The following is a 21,451-nucleotide window of genomic DNA, read 5'->3' on the forward strand; positions in this document are numbered from 1 at the left end:
CAAAGCTATGGTTTTTCCAATCGTCATGTATGGATGTGAGAGCTGGACCATAAAGAAGGCTGAGTGGGGAAGAATTCATGCTTTCAAACTGTGGTGCTGCAGAAGGCTCTTGAGAATTCCCTGGACTGCAAGGAAATCCAACCAGTCCATCCTAAAGGAAATCAACCCCGAATATTCACTGGAAGGACTGATGCTGAAGCTGAAACTCCAATACTTGGCCACCTGATCCAAAGAACCAACTCATTGGAAAAGACCCTGATGCTGGGAAAGGTTGAGGACAGGAGAAGGGGGCGACAGAGGATGAGATGGTTGGATGGCGTCACCAACTCAATGGACATGAGTTTAAGTAAACTCCGGGAGATAGTGAAGGACAGGGAAGCCTGGCGTGCTGCAGTCCATGGGGTTGCAAAGAGTCAGACACGACTGAGCGACTGAACAACAGGAAGATAATACACCTTCTGTGGGACTTTACCTAATATCTCATGTCTGCCTGGTCTTCCTCCCTCTGCTCTAAAACCTCACATTCATATGAATCCTTGTCAGTGGGTTGGGTCTGCTTCTGGGGAGTCCCACCGTAGATGGTGGGTTTTTTGTTTGTTTTTATTTCTGTTATGGTTGTTGCTTTGTGTTTTATTTGGCTGCACTGAGCCTCTGTTGCTGTGCATGGGCTTCTCACTTCAGTGGCTTTTTTTGTTGCAGGGCACGGACTCCAGGGCACGCGGCCTTCAGCAGTTGCAGCATTCTGGCTTAGCATCCCATGGCATATGCGATCTTCCTGGACCAGGGATCAAACCCAAGCCTGCTTCAATGGCAGGTGGATTCTTAACCACTAAACCACCGGGGAAGTTCCAAGACAGTGGGTTTCAAGCGGAAGCAAACTTTTCGGGAGCAGACAGTGAACAGAAATGAGCAAACTCCTGGGTCTAGGGGATCTCATCTAGAGGGGGACAGCCCCCGCTCAGCTCTGCTATAGGGGATGGCAGGCTCCACAATGCCCGAGTGCCCAGTTTCTCAAGAGAAACCAGATATAAGGATTAAAAAAAAAAAAGTGACATCTGATTTTTAAATATTGGTAATTAATTTCATAGACTCCATCTGTTGGCTCTTTTCAGTGACACGGGTCTGACCCAAACATGCCTGGAGACCAAATTCAGCCCCCTGGCCAATGCCATGCAACCCCGGGTCAAGAGCTTGACTGCAGAGCCCAGCATTACATGATGAGCAGAACTCTGATCAAGAGGCAGGAGACTTGAGATCTGTTTGGGGTTTTACCACGTGTTTGCTGTGCCCCTGCTCTAAAAACCTCTCTGAGCCTCAGTCTCCCCATCCATAGAATGGACACAGTCCAGCTTGTCTCCCGGCGTGGTCATAGAACAGACTGACAATTTATTCAGCATACAGGAGAGGCCAGCAATGTTCTGAGCACATAGTAAACTATTAACTCTTTCACTCTCCCCATCAGTCCTCAGAAGGAGATGTCACAAGTATCCTCATTTACAGGCAAGAAAGCTGAGGCTGGGAGATTTAATAACTTGCCCAAGATCTCCTGGCTGAAAAGCAGAGGAGCTGAGCTTCGAATCCAGTCAAGCTGCGAGTCTGTGTTCTCAGCCACCGCACTTGGCTGCCTCTCAGGACTCATTCAAATGTCTTACAAACTGCTTTTTGTTGTTCTTTTGCAAGCGAGGAGGCAGGAATGGAGGGGTGGGGCCCCTTGGCTTTTTCTTAAGGCTCCCTCTCAGCCGACAGCCGCTCCTAGGAGGAACTGAGCTGGGTTGATGCGGTGGTGCAGGCTTCCTGATCCCATCTGGACCGGGGCCAGTGCTGGGTCCAAACAACTCTCAGCCCTTTTCTTCTCATCAGAGCATTTCCCGTAAGTGGTGGCTTTCTGCCTGCTGGCTCTCTGACCTGCCAGGGCTGGCAGCCAGGCGACACATGGGCTTCTCCTCCACGAGACCCGTGCTTCTGAACTGGAGCCTGGGCTACCCGGCCCCACTGCCCATCCCATTCCAATCTGAGTCCGTGATGCATGCGTTTCTGGGAAAAACTTGGATTCAGATCATACCCGGCCAGCGGGGAGTGGAATCCAGGCTTCTGTTTGCCCTGACCCGAAATATCTTCTGCACAGTGGGCAGATATCTGCTGCCTGGCACATTCCCCAGAGTCTCTCATCTCTTCATCGCTTACTCACCAGACACTGTTCCAGCGTCCACAGTGTGCCTGACACTGTCCTCAGTGGGCAGAAGGGGCGTCTGTTTTTATTTTTTAAGCTTTTTTTTTTTTTTAATGTGGACCATTTTTAAGGTCTTCATTGAATTTCTTACAATATTGCTTCTGGTTTATGTTTTGATTTTTTCACCATGAGGCATGTGGGATCTTAGCTTCCTGACCAGGGAAGGAACCTGCACCCCCTGCATTGGAAGGCGAAGTCTTAACCTGGACCACCATCTCAGGGTCACCTGTTCTTACGGAGATAATATTCGAGTGGTGGACAGGGGAGGAGAAAGAATGCTTAACTAATAAGAAACCAAGATAATTAGACGTCATGGAAAGTGCTAGAAAGAGGACAAAACATGTCTAGATTCCAGACCCTAGAGAGGGATTGAGCGATTGGGTGGAACATGGGCTGGGAGTCAGTGAAGTCTTTTTGGAGAGAGACCTCAAAATTTCAGTCCTAAGAAAATCTGGGGAGATAGGGCACTCCTGGAAGGGGAAAGAGCAGGTGCAAAGACCCTGAGGCAGGAAGGGGATTGGTGCTTCTGGAAATCTTAGACTCTGGCCCAGGGTTCCCAGAGCATGATGGGTAGAGGAGGGTGAGGCAGAAAAGATCAGTAGGCCCCCACCAAGCAGAGTCCACTGCGGCATCTTCTCTAGCGTGGGCAGGACACAAACTGGACTTCCAGCTGCTGGGAGAGAGACCAGCATTGCGATCTTCCCTGCACTGCACCCATGGGAGGGACCCGCCAAGCTCCCAGCACTCCAACAGGAGGCCAGAGCTCAAGATGAGTACCAACCACCGACCGCTCTCCCTGAAACAGCCCTGCCGTGAACTTGACATTTCTGCCGTTGGCCCAGCCCTTGAGAGGCCTTCCTCTCTGGCCTGTTTACTGACTCCTCCACAGCCTGGAGAGATGTCAGATGGCTTGGGAGGCCAGGCCGGACACATCAAAGCTTGCCTGTCCCTTTTGTCCCCTGCTTTGGAATTTCCTCTCTCCGGGGAGTGGCCTGCTGGCCTAGCGAAGGCCTCCCTTCTCATTCCAGGTGAAAGCAGAGACCAGAGCAAAGAGCAAGCTTCTGGCACAAAGAGGCAGCCTCAGTGGACTTGAGAGAAGAAGGCCTCCGCACGGTTAAGCAGTCAGCAGGGCTCATGCGAAAGGACACGCAGTGGCCCAGCTGCAGGAAGGAGCGAAAGCATCCAGCTCTTTAATTCTCATACCTCCCCACCAGACAGGGGCCCGTGTCATTAGGACACTGCCATTGGCTAAACAGTCGCACAGCAGGTAAGTAACTCTCAGACCTTGCCAGGCCCTAAGCCCTGCAGACTTTCTGCTCTTTATCTTGTGGGTTAAGGGTGGCTGGTACAGAGGGTTAAGCAGTGAGTAGAGGGTGTTTGATCAGACCCGGAGCTGGAAGAGGCCCTGAGCTGCCCCCATTCCCCATCAGGCGGGAGCAGGGGCAGGAAACAGCAGCCCCATGCCTGTCTTTCCCAGGCCAGCAGCCTCATCTCACACTCAGCCGGGCACTCCTGCTGGATCTGCCTACCTGGCGCCTGGCAGTGCCCCTGCACCCCCCTCCCAAATTGGGGCACCAGATCTAACAGGTAAGAATAAGGGAGCCTGGTGGAATTGAACTGGAGGTGAGAAACTTTTTAGGATAAGTGTGTCCCATGCAATATTTGGGACATGACAGTGACCGTGTTAGTCGCTCAGTCATGTCCAACTCTGCGACCCCATGGACTGTAGCCCGCCAGGCTCCTCTGTCCATGGGATTCTCCGGGCAAGAATACTGGAGTGAGTAGCTGTTCTCTTCTCCAGGGGCTTTTCCTGACCCAGGGATCGAACATGGGTCTCCCACATTTCGGGCAGATACTTGACTGTCTGAGCCACAAGGGAAGCCCATTCGGGACATAGCTATACTAAAAAATTACCGGTTGTTTATTTCAACTTCAGGTTTACCTGCTGTCCTCTACTGCATCTGGGGACCCCATGGCTCCAGGCCCCCGAGGCTGCCCACCTGTTCCCATGCCCTCACCTTCCTGCTACCCCACAGAAGCTGCGCCCACTTCACAGACCTCCTCCCACCTGACCCGGGCCCTGTCCCTCTCCAGCCACGGCAGGTGCCCAGGAAGGCAGGGCAGAGAGCCGAGGCGGGGAGTAGGCTCCTCCCGTGGGCTGCCCGTGGGGCGCCCACACACCTTCCTGACGGCAGTTGGAACACAGAGAGGAGTCCTTGGTTTCTATTCAGATGGACCTCAGCTGTCTGGGCCTCTATTTCCCCATCTGTGAGATGGGTTGGGAGAGAATCGCTGTCCTACACACCCCCGGGGCCTTCACTCACCTGCTCCTCCACTTCCTCTGGGTGTGAGTCTAGACACAGTGTCCTTCCCTCCCAGCGCTGAGATTCTAGTTCTGAGGGAATACGAATGACCAAACAGCAAGCAAGAGGGATGAGTTAGGGGGCACATGAAAAGTCCCTCAAGAACTCAAAACAGAGACAGCAAAGGTGTAGAGACGGTAGCTGGGTCATTAGGCTGGGCGTCTGGAAGGGAGGCTTAGAGCCTCCTTGTTATCAGCACCGCGATAAATCAGTGTGTGCACGAGGAAGCACTGATGCAGAAAAAAACAAAAAACAAAAAACAAAACAGCCTGTGCAAAGGCCCTGAGGAAGGAAAGACCCACGTGGGTATGTTGTAATGACTGGTGGAATCTGGCCAGCATGCAGATGCAGAGTGAGCCTCTGAGCTGAAAGAGGGGAGCTTGTCCTGCCCTGCAAAGCCGTACGAGCCAGGGTGGGAGTTTGGGGTCCACCTAGTGGGAGGGGGAAGGTGGGAACCACTTACCTGAGGATGGAGACCCAGGTTTCCTGCTCCCACCTCTGTACAGGACAGGGTACAGCTCTGGCAGCAGAAACGGAAGGGGTGGAGGGCCCTGGGAAATCTGTGCAAAGTGGAAAGATAAGAGGGCCTGGGAAAGATCTTGTTTTCTGGGGACTCTGATGAGACTCCTGTAACAGTCTGTAGATAAGGCCTAGTCCTTGCTGTTTACCTGGCACCCAGGCTCTGTCGCAGGCTTCCCTGGTGGCTCAGATAGTAAAGAATCTGCCTGCCAGTGCAGGAGACTGGGGTTCAATCCCTGGGTGGGGAAGATCCCCTGGAAAAGAGTATGGCAACCCACTTCAGCATTCTTGCCTAGAGAATTCCATGAACAAAGGAGTCTGGTGGGCTATAGTCCACAGGTTGCAAAGCTGTCGAACATGACCGAACCACATGCTCCGTATGTTCTGACTGAACACACAGCTCTGTGCCAGCCCCTACCTTGCAGTGGTATTTCTTTGGCAAATCAGCTGCCACTGGGGGAGAGCTTGTGGGGTGCAATGCCCTACATAGCAGTCTGAGAATGTGGGGTCCCCCACCCCCAGGGAAGCCACAGGACACAGATCATGAGAAGATGCAAAAGACCAAGGGTCTGGGTCCTCCACAAACACATTGTACGAGAGGAGAGAGGAGAGGAACCTTCTGGTTTAGAGATCTATCTCTGTAGAAGACTTCCCTGGTGGCTCCGTGGTAGAGAATCCACCTTCCAAGCTGGAGAGGCAGGTTCGATTCCTGGGTCAGGAAGATCCCCTGGAGGAGGAAAGGGCAACCCACTCCAGGATGCTGCTGCTAAGTCACTTCAGTCATGTCCAACTCTGTGTGACCCCATAGACAGCAGCCCACCAGGCTCCCCTGTCCCTGGGACTCTCCAGGCAAGAACACTGGAGTGGGTTGCCATTTCCTTCTCCAATGCATGAAAGTGAAAAGTGAAAGTGAAGTCGGTCAGTCGTGTCCGACTCTTAGTGACCCCATGGACTGCAGCCTACCAGGCTCCTCCGTCCATGGGATTTTCCAGGCAAGAGTACCGGAGTGGGGTGCCATTGCCTTCTCCGCCACTCCAGTATTCTGGTGTGGAAAACCCCATGGACGGAGGAGCCTGACGGGCTATAGTCCATGGGGTCACAAAGAGTCGGACATGATTTAGTGACTAATTAACAACAGTCTGCATTACTCACCTGCATGGCATGGCCCTGCTTGGGGTGGGACTGGAACAAACTATGGGAAATAAAAATATTTATGAGACAATCAGGGAATGAACCCTGACAGGATTTTGGATACGATCTCTAACACAAAGGATGCAATAGAAAGGATGCTAGGTATGATGATATTGAAGCTTTTAAAAATGGACATAAAATTTGAATACTGTACAATTCATCCTTTTAAAGTGTAACATGCAGTGAGTTTTAGGATATTCCCAAAACTGTGAAATCATCACCACTATCTAATTCAGGAACATTTTCATCACCCACAAAAGAAACTTTGTAGTAACCAGCAGCCATCCCCTTGTTCAGTTACTCAGTCGTGTCTGACTCATTGTGGCCCCATGAACTGCAGCACACCAGGCTTCCTTGTCCTTCACCATCTCCTGGAGTTTGCTCAGATTCATGTCCATTGAGTCAGTGATGCCATCTAACCATCGCATCCTCTGTCATCCCCTTCTCCTCCTGCCTTCAATCTTTCCCAGCATCAGGGTCTTTTCCAATGACTCAGCTCTTCTCATCAGATGGCCAAAGTATTGGAGCTTCAGCTTCAGCATCAGTCCTTCCAATGAATATTCAGGGTTGATTTCCTTTAGGATTGACTGGTTTGATCTCCTTGCAGTCCAAGGGACTCTCAAGAGTCTTCTCCAGCATCACATTCTTAAAGCATCAATTCTTCAGCACTCAGCCTTCTTTACAGTCCAACTTTCACATCCATATGTGACTACTGGAAAAACCATAGCTTTGGACTTTAGTCTGCAAAGTGATAATGTCTCTGCTTTTTAATATGCTGTCTAGGTTGATCATAGCTTTCTTTCCAAGGAGCAAGTGCCTTTTAATTTCATGTCTATAGTTACTGTCAGCAGTGATTCTGGAGCCCCAGGAAATAAAATCTGTCACTGTTTCCACTTTTCCCCTTCTATCTGTTATGAAGTGATGGGACTGGATGCCATGATTCCAGTTCTTTGAATGTTGAATTTTAAGCCAGCTTTTTCACTCTCCTCTTTCACCCTCATCAAGAGGCTCTTTAGTTCTTCTTCACTTTCTGCTGTTAGAATGGTATCATCTGCATATCTGAGGCTCTTGATATTTCTCCCAGCAATCTCCCTTAACTCAATGAAGCTATGAGCCATGCCGTGCAGGGCCACCCAAGACAAATGGGTTATAGTAGAGAGTTCTGATAAAATGCGGTCCACCGGAGGAGGCAATGGCAAACTACTCCAGTATTTTCGCCCTGAGAACTCCATGAACAGTATGAAAAGTCATCCCCTAGCCCTTGGCAAACACTAACCTGCTTTCTGTCTCTATGGATTTGCCAATTCTGGAAATTTCATATAAACAGAATCAGGTAACATGTGCATCCAGCCTCTTTCACTGAGCCTCATGTTTGCAAATTTCACTGAGGCTGTAGCAGGTATGGGCGCTTCACTCTGTTTTTTTTTTTTGCTGGGTCTTCATTGCAGCGCATGTAGGTTTCTCTAGTTGCGGTGCCGGGATTTAGTTGCCCCACAGCATGTGGGATCTTAGTTCCCTGACCAGGGATCGAACCACATCCCCTGCATTGGAAGGCGGATTCTTAACCACTGGACCACCAGGGAAGTCTTCACTTCATTCCTTTCTATTGCAAAAGATTATTCATCATATGGATAGTGTGAGTTTTGTTTATCCTCATCAACTGACAGACATTTGGGCTGTTTCTATGTTTGGGCTACTAAGAATGATGCCTGTCTGAACATTCCTGTTCAAGGTATTTTATAAACATGTTTTCAGTTCTCTTGAGGCTGTACTTAGGAGTGGGATTGCTGTGATTTTGTTTTTCCAAGAGTCCATTTTCAGAGCTATGCATCAGAGTATTAAAGTGAAACGATAAGATGCTGGGGTTTGCTTCAAAATCATACAGAAGAAGGGGACTTTCTCTGGTGGTCTGGTGATAAAGAATCTGCCTTCCAATGTAGCGGACATGGGTTCAATTCCTGGTCAGGGAACTAAGATCCCACAAGCTGCGGGGCAACTAAGCCTGCCTTCATGATGAAACAAACATCCGGCACAACCAGGAAAAGAAAAAATCATACAGAAGAAGGAAATAGGTCAATACAAAAGGAAGACCTGGTTTGAGAATTTTGAACCAGGACAAGTACACAAGTGTTTATTACGCTGTTTACATTTGTTTCAACCTGGGCATAAAAATTCTTTTCAATGCTGAGGCTCAGTTCAGAGTGACTTCCCTGTCCTCCTTTTGAATTCCCAGATGATCACGCTGTAGAACAGAAATGTAATGCAAGCCACATGCGTCATAGGAAGTATGCTCCTAGCCACATCTAGAAAAGTAAAATCAGGGCAAGTTGATTTTAATTGCACTTTAACCCAATACACAATCATTTCAGTATGGGAGAAGTTTCAAAATTATGAGAAAATACGTTACATCCTTTTTGCCTACTAATCCTTTAAACCCCGGTGTGTATCTGATGCTGACAGAACATCTCCATCCGGTCTTACCCCATTTCAGCGGCTCCATAGTGCCTTCCCAGGCTGGACAGGGACATTTGTTTGGGGCATTGAGTGGACTTTTCAGACAACTTTTGTGCCCTTTTTTTTTTTTTTTTTTAATTTGGTTGTTTTTATCCATCTACAGTTTTCCCTGGTGGCTCAGTGGTAAAGAATCCACCTGGCAATGCAGGAGACAAGGGTTTGATCCCTGGGTCGGCAAGATCCCCTGGAGGAGGGCATGGCAACCCACTCCAGTGTTCTTGCCTGGGAAATCCCATGGAGAGAGAAGCCTGGTGGGCTACAGTCCATGGGGTCGCAGAGAGTCAGACACAACTTAGAGACTAAACACCACACCATCCATCTACAACTGGAATGTTGGCCCGAAGAGGGCAAGAACCTTGTGTGTCTTGCCAAGTGCTATGGCCCTGTATCTAGACCAGTGTATCCAGCACGGAGCAGGTGAGGGCTGAGCAAGTGAAGGACCCAGGAGTGTGCAAGGCAATGCATCTCTGCCCATTTCACAGATGGGGAGTCAGAGGCCTGGACACAGCTGGGGCCCATATGGGTAGAAATCCAGGGCTCACCACAGGCACCGCCACCCCCCAGCAAGGTGGACGGAGATCCTGAGAGATGCCCCCAAGAAGGGCTCATCTCCTCCCTCGGCCCTCTGCCCTGCCTTCCCGGGTGCCGGCTGTGGCTGGAGAAGGACAGGGCCCAGGTCAGGTGCGAGGAGGCCTGTGAAGTGGGAGCAGCTTCTGGGGGGAAGCAGAAAGGTCAGAGGCCCAGGGACAGGTGGGCAGCCCCCTGGGTGGGAGCCCCCGGCTTCACGGGCCTGGATGCACTCTGACCTGGAGCTACAGGGTGCCAGAGGCAATGGAAGACACCAGGTAAATTCAAAGTTGAGAAAACTGGTAATTTTTTTAGTTGTAAGTACATCCCCAAAATTGCATGGGACATACTTATACTAAAAAGTTAGTTACCTCAACGTCAATTTCACCAGGACTTTTATTTATTTTTATTGAAATATAGCTGATTCAAAATATTATGTTAGTTTCAGGTATACAGCAAAGTGATTCAGTTACACGTTTTTTTCCATTATGGCTTATGACAGGATATTGAATATAATTTTCTGCATATACAATAGGACCTTGTTCTTCATCTATATTATATATAGTAGTGTGTCTCTGCTACCCCCCAACTCCTAATTTTTCCCTCCTCTAGTTCCCCTTTGGTAACCTATGTCTGTGAGTCTGTTCCTGTCTTGTCCCAAGTTCATCGGTATTGTTTTTTATTTTTTAGATTCCACTCATAAGTGATAACATATGATATTTGTCTTGCTTACTTCTCTTAGTATGGTAATCTCTAGGTTCATCCACACTGGTATAGAATGCATTATTTCATTTGTTTATGATTGAGTGAGTAGTATATATATCACATCTTCTTTATCTGTTCATCTGTTGATGGACGCGTAGGTTGCTTCCATGTCTTGGCTATTGTAAATAGCGCTGCTATAGACATTGCTGGAGAAGGCAATGGCGACCCACTCCAGTACTCTTGCCTGGAAAATCCTGTGGATGGAGGAGCCTGGTAGGCTGCAGTCCATGGGGTCGCTAAGAGTTGGACACGACTGAGCGACTTGACTTTCACTTTTCACTTTCATGCATTGGAGAAGGAAATGGCAACCCACTCCAGTGTTCTTGCCTGGAGAATCCCAGGGATGGGGAAGCCTGGTGGGCTGCCATCTATGGGGTCACACAGAGTCAGACACGACTGAAGTGACTTAGCAGCAGTAGCAGCCAGTACTCTTGCCTGGAAAATCCAATGGACGGAGGAGCCTGGTAGGCTCCAGCCCATGGGGTCCCTAAGAGTCGGGCACGACTCAGCGACTTCACTTTCACTTTGCACTTCTATGTATTGGAGAAGGAAATGGCAACCCACTCCAGTATTCTTGCCTGGAGAATCCCAGGGACAGAGGAGCCTAGTGGGCTGCCATCTATGGGGTCGCACAGAGTTGGACATGACTGAAGCGACTTAGCAGTAGCGGCAGCATTGACATTGAGGTGCCTGTATCTTTTTAAATGGGAATTTCCTCCAGATATGTATGCCCAGGAGTGAGATCGCTGGATCATAAGGAAACTCTATATTCAGTTTGTTAAGGAACTTCCATACTGTTCTCCAAAGTGGCCGCACCGATTTATATTCCCATCAACAGCGTAGGAGGGTTCCCTTTTCTGCACACCCTCTCCAGTACTTATTATTTGTAGATGTTTTGGTGGTGGCCATTCTGACTGGTGTGAGGTGACGCCTCGTTGTAGTTTCGATTTGCATTTCTCTAATAATTAGTGATACTGAACATCTTTCCATTGACTTGTTGGCCATCTGTATGTCTTCTTTGGAGAAATCTCTATTTAGGTCTTCTGCTCATTTTTTGTTTGGGCTGTCTATTTTTATTTTGAGCCGTATGAGCTGCTTCTTTATCTTGGAAATTCAACCCCTGTCGGTTGCATCATTGGCAAATATTTTCTCCCATTCTGGAGCTTGTTTCTTCCGTTTGTTTTCAGTTTCTTTTGCAGGGCAAAAGCTTATGAGTTTGATTAGAATTTTATTTTTGCTTTTATTTATATTGCTTTGGGAGACTGACCTAAGAAAACATTGATATGATTTATGTCAGAAAGAATTTCGCTGTGTTCTCTTGCAGGCCCCTGACTCTTACTTGCTAGGTCTGGTAACCCGACGTGGGGGAAAGCAGGGCCACTGCCAGGTGCCAGGGGGGCGGATCTTAGGGACCAGTGGGGATGCCAGGCCGAGAGGGTGAGAAGGGGCTGCTGCTCCCCATGCCTGAGAGGGGATGAGGGCAGCTCAGCGCCTTTGTCAGCCCCAGGCCTGATCACACACACCCTCCCCACACTCACTACTCAACCCTCTGTGTCACCCACCTTTCTCCTGCAGAATAAAGAGCAGAAAGTCTGTGTGGCTCGGAGCCCAGCATAGTCCAGTCAGGCCGACCTCCCACCTCTCCCAGCCAGGCTCTGGACACCCACGTTTGGCCATATCAATCCAATCCAAGCCTTTGCTTTCCGGTCCAGGCCTGTGGGGTCCTGTCTTAGGCAGAGGGCAATGCAAGGTACCCTGTTCTGGCTGCAGTTTGTCCCAGGAACACACAAATTGGGGAATGGAAGCCCTGTGGGCTGGGCGGCACACACAGGACCTGAGCCTCAGGCCAGAGTCATTCCTTCTGCTGAGGGATCTCCACCGTAACCGGGGGACCAACAGCCGCACATGTAGCTATCCAGCCCACAGGGGTTCCTTGGGCCCCAAGTTCCTCTCCTGATGACCACAGGCAGTATTACCAGGGCCACCATTTCCTGAATCCCTACTCTGAGCAAAGCACCTAACATGTGTTTTCTCTAGTCCTTGCATCATCCCAGCCAGGTGAGGGGAGGTGTGGTCTCTTTTTACAGATGTGGAGACTGAGGCCAGAGAATCGAAGCCTCCTGCCCCAGGCCACCCAGCCAGGCAGTGGTGGAACCACGTTCCCAGCTGGGTTGCCTGACTCTACAGGTCCACCTCCAAGAACCATCCAGAAGCCAGTGCCTGCCTGAGCCTGGAGCCCTTTCCCTTCAGTTGTTCTGGCTTCAGTGCTGGAAGCCACACTGCAGGAACCAGAGCTGGGGGCTGTTTCTCAAAGCTCTGTTCCCTAAGCCTCTCCTGGGCCAAGACAAGCAGAGGTGACTCAAGGCAGGATTCAGTGGTCATATTCAGTGATGCTGGTGTGAGGGGAGATGGTCAGCGTTTCCCAGAAGTCTCTGAACCCAAGGATTCCCCACTGTCCTTATTAAAAGCAGATTCCTGGGAATGGCCCTGGAGCTTCAGGGGCCCTGGAATCTGCATTTAACCTGCAGCCCCAGGTTACTCCATCTGCAATGCAGGAGACATGGTTTCGATTCCTGGGACTGGAAGATCTCCTGGAGAGGGAAATGGCAACTCACTCCAGTATTCTTGCCTGGGAAATCCCATGGACAGAGGAGCCTGGGGGGCTACAGTCCATGGGGTCACAAAAGAGTTGGACATGACTTAGTGACTAAATAACAATTATATATCCATATATTATGTGACCATTTCTACAGTTATCAGCCTTTCAAATAATTTTGGGCTTCCCCTGTGGCTCAGTGGGTAAAGAATCTGCCTGCAATGCAGGAGACACAGGAGACATGGGTTTGATCCCTGGGGTGGGAAGATTCCCCGGAGGAAATGGCAAACCACTGAAGTTTTTTGCCTGGAGAATCCCATGGACAGAGGAGCCTGGCTGGCTACAGTCCATGGGGTCACAAAGAGTCAGACACGACTGAGCATGCAGAGCCCGGTTAAACCACTGCAGCTGGTTTCAAAGCCAATGATGAATTTTCTGCAGAATCCTCGGGCTCTCTGCCCACTCTGAAACTCCACAGGCTGACCCTGCAGAGGATCATCCAGGTGTGGGAGGAAGAGAGGGAGGGCGCTTTCCCCAGAGTCCCCAGTTCTGGCCCCCACCTCTGCACTCTCAGCCGGTGGCCCCCTGAGGGCAGCTCAGGAGCCCGTGGCTTCCACGTGGTGGGGGCTGAGACTCTTCTCCAGGTACCCCTAACCTGAGGACTGAGAATGACAGTTTGACCCCAAATGGGGCTTCCAAGGGGGCTTTCCTACCTCCTCACCTCCTTGAGGACTCTCTGAGCCCCAACTTAACAGACACCAACAGCTGGTGATTCTCAGAATCAGAGGAAAAGCCCCTAAATGTTCTGTAACGGCTTCTCACCCTCACCTGCCCTCTGCTGTGGTCCCTTGTCTCCCCTCCCCCCGTTATCCCTCCCAGGCAGTTGTAGCCAAGCTGGGGAGGGCAGCTTAGGGTACCCTAGCCTCTCAGTATGACACTCTTCTTTGCCTGGAGCAGGCTTTGGGCTGGAAGAACCAACAGGCTTTTCTAGAAAGCCAGGCTTTGGTGGTGGTTTGGTTGCTAAGTCGTATCCAATTCTTGGGACCCCATGGACTATAGCCCGCCAGGCTCCTCTGTCCATGGGATTTCCCAGGCAAGAATACTGGAATGGGTTGTCATATCCTTCTCTGGGATCTTCCTGACCCAGGGATCAAACCAGCATCTCCTGCACTGCAGGGATTCTTTACTGTTGAGCCACCAAGGAAGCTCTCTGGTGGTTGAGATCCTTACAGTTCAAAGGGTGGTCCAGAGGCCTGCAACATTAGCATCACTGGAGTGCTGTTATCGAGCCTCTCAGGCCCCGCCCAGACCCCCTGACTCCCAAGATGGTATTCCAGGAGAAAGTACCCTCCCTCCGCACACACCTGGCAGACCCTTCGTGGGATCAGTATAGGTAATGGTGGCGGAGGGGGGGGGTGGCTGCCTGCCCAAGGCTCAGAGCTTAGGTGCCTTCTTGCACCTCTGCTCCCTACCTCTCCCTCCTGGCAGCCACCCACCCCTGTGGGATCAGCAGGGAGTGAATTGTGTCGGGACCTTGGAAACCACCAGCGCTTTTCTGAGTCACCAGGGATGGAAGACAGGTCCCTACTGCCCATGGCGGGAGGGCAAAGGGCAGGACTAGGGCCTTGGCATAGAGACTCTTTGACCTCTGCTCCTATGTGGGTGGCCAGGAGGAGGCGAGGGCAGAAAGTAGAGGGGAGTGACCCTGTCCCAGGCCAGGAAAAGCTATCTGGTGACAAAGACTTCCTTTGTGGGAGATAACTGGGAAGGCTTTTATATCCATTTGTTGTTGTTGTTACTGTTCAGTTGCTAAATCGTGTCTGACTCTATGGGACCCCATGGACTGTAGTCAGCCAGGCTCCTCTGTCCATGGGATTTTCTGGGCAAGAATGCTCAAGTGGGTTGTCATTTCCTTCTCCAGGTAATTCTTCCTGGACCAGGGATTGAACCTGAATCGCCTGCATTGGCAGGCAGATTCTTTACTACTGAGCCACCAGGGAAGCAGAAACACTACTATTACTGCTAATAATAGTTACATTGTCCACAGTGTGTGTCTGGCACCAGGATGAAGGAAACGTCACGGTGGGCGGCAGTGGGACCCACGCCACAGCTGCAGCAGATTCACCTGTTAAAAGGCAGAATCCGGAACTCCACTCCAGGCCTTAGGAATCTCCGCGGTTGGCCTGGGAAATTGTTTTTAATTAAGGCCCTAGGGAATTCTTTGGGGTCGAGTGGGGAAACACCGGCCTTCTCCAGCCTTGAGAGAGGCTGCCCAACACTGACATTCATTCTTGCACTCACTCCCTCCCTCGGTCGACATCTATGGAACATCCACCTGGTTCACTGACCCACTCGCTCTACTGCTCGCAGGATCACCGATCTGGGTTCCCGAGTCCGCCTCTGAGCCCGAATCGTCCCCTCCCTGCCGCCGCTCCGTCTTCACCCTCCATCCTTGCATTGGGCATCAGCTGTCTCTCCTAGGCGGTGTTCCCAGAGAGCCCGGGCAGAGGGACCCTCCCAAGCCCCGCCCCGGCCCGGGCAGTCGAGCCCACCTCCCCCGCCGGCGACTGCGCTCTGGGGCCCGCGCGCCCCGCCCCCACCTGATACCAGCGAGGAGCCTGCACCGGGGGCTCGGGCTCTGACCCCCACCCCACCGCGTCCCCGCGCCCACCGCCGCTGCGCGCCAGGCGTCCCAGCCCTTCCGCAGCGAGAGGTGCAGCCGGAGGCTGGGTTGTGGGCTCCAGGTGGGCTCTGGGAAGGATGAAGCAGGTAGGGCCGCGGGGATGCCGAGGATGGGAGGGTGGTGGCAAGGATGCTGGGAGCCTTCCGGAGGGCTAGGAGAAGCTGGGAGGAAGAGGAGGAGGGAGGGGAGGGATGCGGGAGCCGGGGCTTGGGCCTGCGCTGGACCCCAAGTGGGCGGGAGGGTGGAGAAGGGGAGGGCCCCGCCCGCAGAGAGGGTCGTGGCCAGAGGGCCTGTGCACCGCTGGGAAGGGCCTGTCACTCGTCATTGATGTCCCCAGGCCCTGGTGGATGATACCGAGGATGTGTCCTTGGACTTTGGCAACGAGGAGGAGCTGGCGTTTCGGAAAGCCAAGATCAGGTGCGTTCTGACCCGGTAGCTGGGCAGGCTCACTCAGTGCTGCAGATTTATTCATTCAGGTTCATTCATTCAGGATGTACTGAGTACCCGGTGTGTGCCAGACGTCGGGCTCCCAGCACACCCAGGACAGACCGGACAAGGTCCTGCCCTCCTAGTCTGTGGTCTTGGGGGGAGGGGACTAACAGGTGAACAAAGATGTTAACAAGATAATTAGTGTGAGAAGAGTTGGGAAGAAAACAGGCTGATGAAAGAGAAAGCCACTGGGGAGGCTAGCAGCCTTGTGCTTTTAATTGTGATGATGGAGAAGACTCTGGAGAGCCCCTTGAACTGCAAGGAAATCACACCAGTCAATCCTAAAGGAAATCAGTCCTGAATATTCATTCATTGGAAGAACTGATGCCGAAGCTCAAATACTTTGGCCGCTTGATGCAAAGAGCCCACTCATTGGAAAGGACCTTGATGCTGGGAAAGGTTGAAGGCAAAAGGAGAAGGGGGCAGCGGAGGATGAGATGGTTGGATGGCATCACTGACTCAATAGACATGAGTTGAGCAAACTCTGGGAGATAGTGAAGGACAAGGAAGCCTGGTGTGCTGCAGTCCATGGGGTTGCAAAGAGTCGGACACAACTGAACAACTGAACTGAACTGAGTGATGAGAGGCAGCCAGTCACGGGAGGCTCTGACCAAAACCTTCCTTGAAGAATGAAAAGCAGGTTTAAGGGCCCAGGGCTGTGTTTGGAAGGTCGAAGGAAAGCCACTGTGTCTGGAGGGTAGTGGGGGAGAAGACAGGGGTTGGCAGGAGGCTGGAGAGGTGGACAAGGGCTTGAAGTTTTATTCTTGGCCCTCTTTCAACTCTAGCCAGTGAGATATTGTTGTTTTAGTCGCTCAGTCGTATCTGACTCTTTTGCGATCCCATGGACCTTGGCCCACCAGGCTCCTCTGTCCACAGGATTTCCTAGGCAAGAATATGGCAGTGGGTTGCCTTTTCCTCCTCCAGGGGATCTTTCCGACCCAGAAATCGAACCCAGGTCTCCTGCATTGGCAGGCAGATTCTTTACCATCTGAGCCACCCGGGAAGCCCCCAGCCAGAGGTAGTGTTGGCTTAAAACAACAGAGATTTATTCTCTCACAGTTCTGAAGTCCAAAATCAGTTTCACTGGGCTGAAACTAAAGTGTCCACAGGACATACTCCCTCTGGAGGTTCTAGGGGAAGATCTGTTTCTTGCCTTTTCTAGCTTCCGGTGGTTTGCCGGTTGGTGACTCCTGCTGCTGCCTCTCAAGACGAGCACTGTAGCATCTTGAGCCTCACTTTTATTTCACATTGCTTTTTCCTCTGTAGCAGTCTCCCTCTGCCTTCCTCTTACTGGGTTACTTGTGGTTGCATTTTCGGACCCACTTGGATAATCCAGGGTAATCTTCCCCCCTGAAGATCTCTAATTTGATCACACCCACAGAGGCCCCTTTGCCATAACAACTTAGTCACAGTCTCTGGCGGTCAGGGCCCTGGATTGAGGGATTGTTCAACCTACCATAGTGACCTATGATTGTCTTTACGGAAAGTTACTGTGAGAGAACTGGAATCCTGGGATATCTTCTAGATCATCTAAACTCATGTGTTCAGTGTTGTATTTTTTTTAAATTTAGTTGGAGGATAATTGCTTTACAGTGTGATGCTACTTTTTGTTGTACAACTACATGACTCAGCTGCAAGAAGAGATACATCCGCTCCCGTTCAGACCACCCTCCTTTTGCCCCAGCCCACCCCTCTAGGTCATCACAGAGCACCGAGCTGAGCTCCCTGTGTTCTACAGCAGTTTCTTTCTAGCTGTCTGTTTGACACATGGTAGTGTAAGTCAGTGTACTCTCTCAATTTGTCCCACCCTCTCTTTCCCCCGCTGTGTGCATAAGTCCGTTCTCTATGGCTTATGTCTCTATTTCTGCCCTGCAAATAGGTTCAATCAGTACCATTTTCTAGAGTCCATATATATGTGTTCATATATGATATTTGTTTTTCTCTTTCTGCCTTAACTTCACTCTGCATAACAGACTCTAGGTTCATTCACCTCACTACAGCCAACTCAGTCTTCATTGAGCTCCTCCTGTATGCCCACGTCTGGGCTGGTGGCTGGGGACACGTGGTGTACAGGACACACCGGCTACCTCCATGGAGTGGTCTGGTCTGGAGCAGGGATGGTCAGCCTTGACACTGCTGACATTTGGGGCCAGGTTCCTCTTGGTGGTGAGGATGTCCTGTGCATTTCGGATATTTAGCAGCATCTCTGGCTTCTGTTCACCACATGCCAGGAGCATCCCACCAGTGAGGTCTGCAGACAGTGCCAAGTGTTCCGTGGGAGGCAAACTTTCCCCGGTTGGAAACCATTGGTGTCGGGGTGTAGGGTATAGGCATGTCCATGGCTGTTATGATTCAATGTTTTAAATGCTGTGATTTCAGAGGGGGAAGGAGAGGGTGGGATGAATTGAGAGAGTAGCATTGACACATGTACTTTATCAAATGTAAAATTAGATAGCCCATGGAAATCTGCTGTGTGATACAAGGAACTCAAACTGGGGCTCTGTGACAACCTCAAGGGGTGGGATGGAGTGGGAAGTGGGAGGGAGGTCCAAGAGGGAGGGGACGTATGTCTGCTGCTGCTGCTGCTAAGTCGCTTCAGGCGTGTCCGACTCTGTGCGTCCCCATAGACGGCAGCCCACAAGGCTCCCCTGTCCCTGAGATTCTCCAGGCAAGAACACTGGAGTGGGTTGCCATTTCCTTCTCCAATGCATGAAAGTAAAAAGTGAAAGTGAAATCACTCAGCCGTGTCTGACTCTTCGAGATCCCATGGACTGCAGCCCACCAGGCTCCTCTGTCCATGGGATCTTCCAGGCAAGAGTAATGGAGTGGATTGCCATTGCCTTCTCCAACATATGTATACCTGTGGCTGATTCATGTTGATGTATGGCAGAAGCCCACACAATATTGTAAAACAGTTATCCTCCAAATAAAAATAAATACATTTAAATATAAAAAAAATAAATGCTGTGATTGGCAAAAGCTTGGGCATTTATGCTGGCCAGGGGAGAAAGTGACAGCTAAGCTGAGGCCAAAGGATGGGTAGGAGTTAACGAAGAGACGTGGAGCGAGCACACACAAAGGCTTAGAGGGGAGAGCAAGAGCTTAAGGAGTTGAGACTGGTTTACTGGAAAGTAGTTTGAGCAGAGGCTCAAGGGCAGAAGGAATCACGAAACAGAAGCTGGGACCTTGGGCCAGGACACTGGCAGGGCTGATGGGGGGAAGTGGAGGGGCACAGAGGAGGCAGAATCAGTCAGTCTTGGTGGTGATCAAGATGTGGGTGCAGATGGGGATAGTCAAGGGTGATGCCCAGCCTTCTGGCCTTGGGACCCAGGTGGAAGGGCACTTATGTGGGAAAGATGTTGAGTCCAGGGTTGTCTTTGTTGGCTTGTGGTGGAATGCTCTAATGGCCGGGTTTGATTGGCTGCAGGGCAGAGAGGCTGGATCTGATTGGGCAGAGGGAGGTCATGTGGGCTGCATTCAGAGATCTGGGAGGTAGCAGGTTGTAGACCTGTGTGTGCCTGAGAGCTTCCAATCCCATAATCCTCTGCTGTGCCCAATGCACATCTCTGGTCCAGCCCTGGACCTGCCTAACTGGATTCCTACAGGATGGGCATCTCTAGTTGATTCTGATGCTCAAGAATATACAGAAGATATCATTTATATATGGGATCTAAAAAAAGAGGGGGGCGGGTACAAACGAATGTATCTACAAATCAGAAATAGAGTAACAGATGTAGAAAACAAACTTATGGTTACCAGGGGTAAGAGAGTAGGTATAAATTGGAAAATTGGGATTGACATATACATGCTACATATATAAATATAAATATTATCATAAATAGGGCTTTCCTGGTGGCTCAGATGGTAAAGAAGCCTCCTGCAATGCAGGAGACCTGGGTTCAAACCCTGGGTTGGGAAGATACCTGGGAGAAGGAAACAGCAACCCACTCCAGTGTTCTTGCCTGGAGGATTCCATGGACAGAGGAGCCTGGTTGACTGCAGTCCATGGGGTCGCAAAGAGTCGGACATGGCTGAGCGACTTCACTTTCACTTTTCACTTTCATACACTGGAGAAGGGAATGGCAACCCACTCCAGTGTTCTTGCCTGGAGAATCCCAGGGACGTTGGAGCCTGGTGGGCTGCCGTTTATGGGATCGCACAGAGTCGGACACGACTGAAGCGACTTAGCAGCAGCAGCAGCGGTATAAGGTGAGAATTGTTATTTGTAAATTCCATGTTGAAATGGATTCCAGGTTGACTTTGAAGGGAGGTGAGATTATGGAAGGGGTCCTGTAGCAGGAGTCTGGGATTTCAAGGCTATGTCTTCCTTTACTGCTTGCTGGCTTTGTGATTCTGGACAGGGTTCATCTTGCCTTGTTAAGCCGCCATTGACCCATCTGTGAAAAGAGGGAACCTGTACCAACCTGCCCTCCCTACGTGATTGCTATACAGTTTGTTCAGTACATGTTTAGCCAGCATCTGTGTAGAGGTGCTGGTTACGCCCTGGGGATAGAGACTTGGTCCCTTCCCTTGTCCTCGGTTCCAGGTCAGTGAAGTGCAGTGTGGTGGGGAGAGCACCTTGCTGAATCAATGAAGGATGTGACTCTGTAGCACACCTGGGCAGGTAGAGGAAATGTTATTAATAGTGATGCTGGGTGTGTTTTTCCCCAGTGGGCTGCTTTTTTTTCTTTTCTTTTTTACCTTTTTTTAGTGTGGAAAAAAACCCACAATGTAAAATTTACCATTTTTGAATGTTCAGTACTGTTAAATATATATATGTTGTCGTAAAACGGATCTACAGGACTTTTGCATCTACAAAGCTGAGACTCTGTCCCCTTCAATACCAACTCTCTAGTCCCTCCTCCCCCAACCCCTTTTTTCTGTCTTTCTTAATTTGACAACTTAATTTTTTTTTTCCACTTTTTGGCTATGCTTCACAGCGTGAGAGATCTTAGCTCCTCCGCCAGGGATCGAACCCATACTCTCTGCCATGGAAGCGTGGAATCTTTTTTTTTTTTTTTAATATTTATTTATTTGGCTGCTCTGGGTCTTAGTTGTGGCACACAGGATCTTTAGTTGCAGCAAGCGAACCCCTTAATTGCGGCATGTGAGATCAAGTTCGTTGAGCAGGGATCCATCCCAGGCGCCCTGCGTTAGTAGCACAAAATCTTAGCCATTGGACCACCAGGAAAGTCCCTGAATTTAACAACTTTAGATACTTCATGAAAATAGAATCATAGAGAATATGTCTTTTTGTGGCTAGCTTATTTCACTTAACATTAATGTTCTCAACAGGAGAAGGCAATGATGACCCACTCCAGTACTCTTGCCTGGAAAATTCCATGGACGGAGAGGCCTGGTAAACTGCAGTCCATGGGGTCGCTAGGAGTCGGGCATGACTGAGCGACTTCACTTTCCCTTTTCACTTTCATGCACTGGAGAAGGAAATGGCAGCCCACTCCAGTGTTCTTGCCTGGAGAATCCCAGGGACGGGGGAGCCTGGTGGGCTGCCATCTATGGGGTCGCACAGAGTC

At 50.6% G+C, this 21,451-nt stretch overlaps 1 protein-coding gene and 1 long non-coding RNA gene across 4 annotated transcripts in view; one reads left to right on the forward strand and one right to left on the reverse strand.

The window, feature by feature from the left end:
- Positions 1–2,792: 2,792 nt before the first annotated feature.
- LOC147345433 (uncharacterized) lies at positions 2,793–5,156 on the reverse strand. The gene is made up of 3 exons (XR_015154752.1): positions 5,057–5,156; positions 4,555–4,625; positions 2,793–2,900 (listed from the first exon to the last, which is right to left on the reverse strand). It is a non-coding gene; the product is annotated as an uncharacterized LOC147345433 (long non-coding RNA).
- TVP23A (trans-golgi network vesicle protein 23 homolog A) overlaps positions 3,252–21,451 on the forward strand; it is a 43,948-nt gene continuing 25,748 nt past the window's right edge. The window contains exons 1-4 of one of the 3 annotated variants that reach the window (XM_086375796.1): positions 3,252–3,497; positions 3,661–3,817; positions 15,116–15,514; positions 15,766–15,845. In XM_086375796.1, the coding sequence (XP_086231922.1) occupies positions 15,506–15,514; positions 15,766–15,845 (89 nt within the window). In that variant the 5' untranslated portion in view covers positions 3,252–3,497; positions 3,661–3,817; positions 15,116–15,505. Of the gene's footprint in view, positions 3,498–3,660; positions 3,818–15,115; positions 15,515–15,765; positions 15,846–21,451 lie in introns of those variants that run through there. The other 2 variants (XM_086375795.1, XM_086375797.1) reach the window with 2 other exon arrangements.

The sequence above is a fragment of the Bos grunniens genome, chromosome 25, assembly GCF_055505025.1.
Source record: "Bos grunniens cultivar Pamir isolate PY7600 chromosome 25, Bosgru_T2T1.0, whole genome shotgun sequence".
Lineage (NCBI taxonomy): Eukaryota > Metazoa > Chordata > Mammalia > Artiodactyla > Bovidae > Bos > Bos grunniens.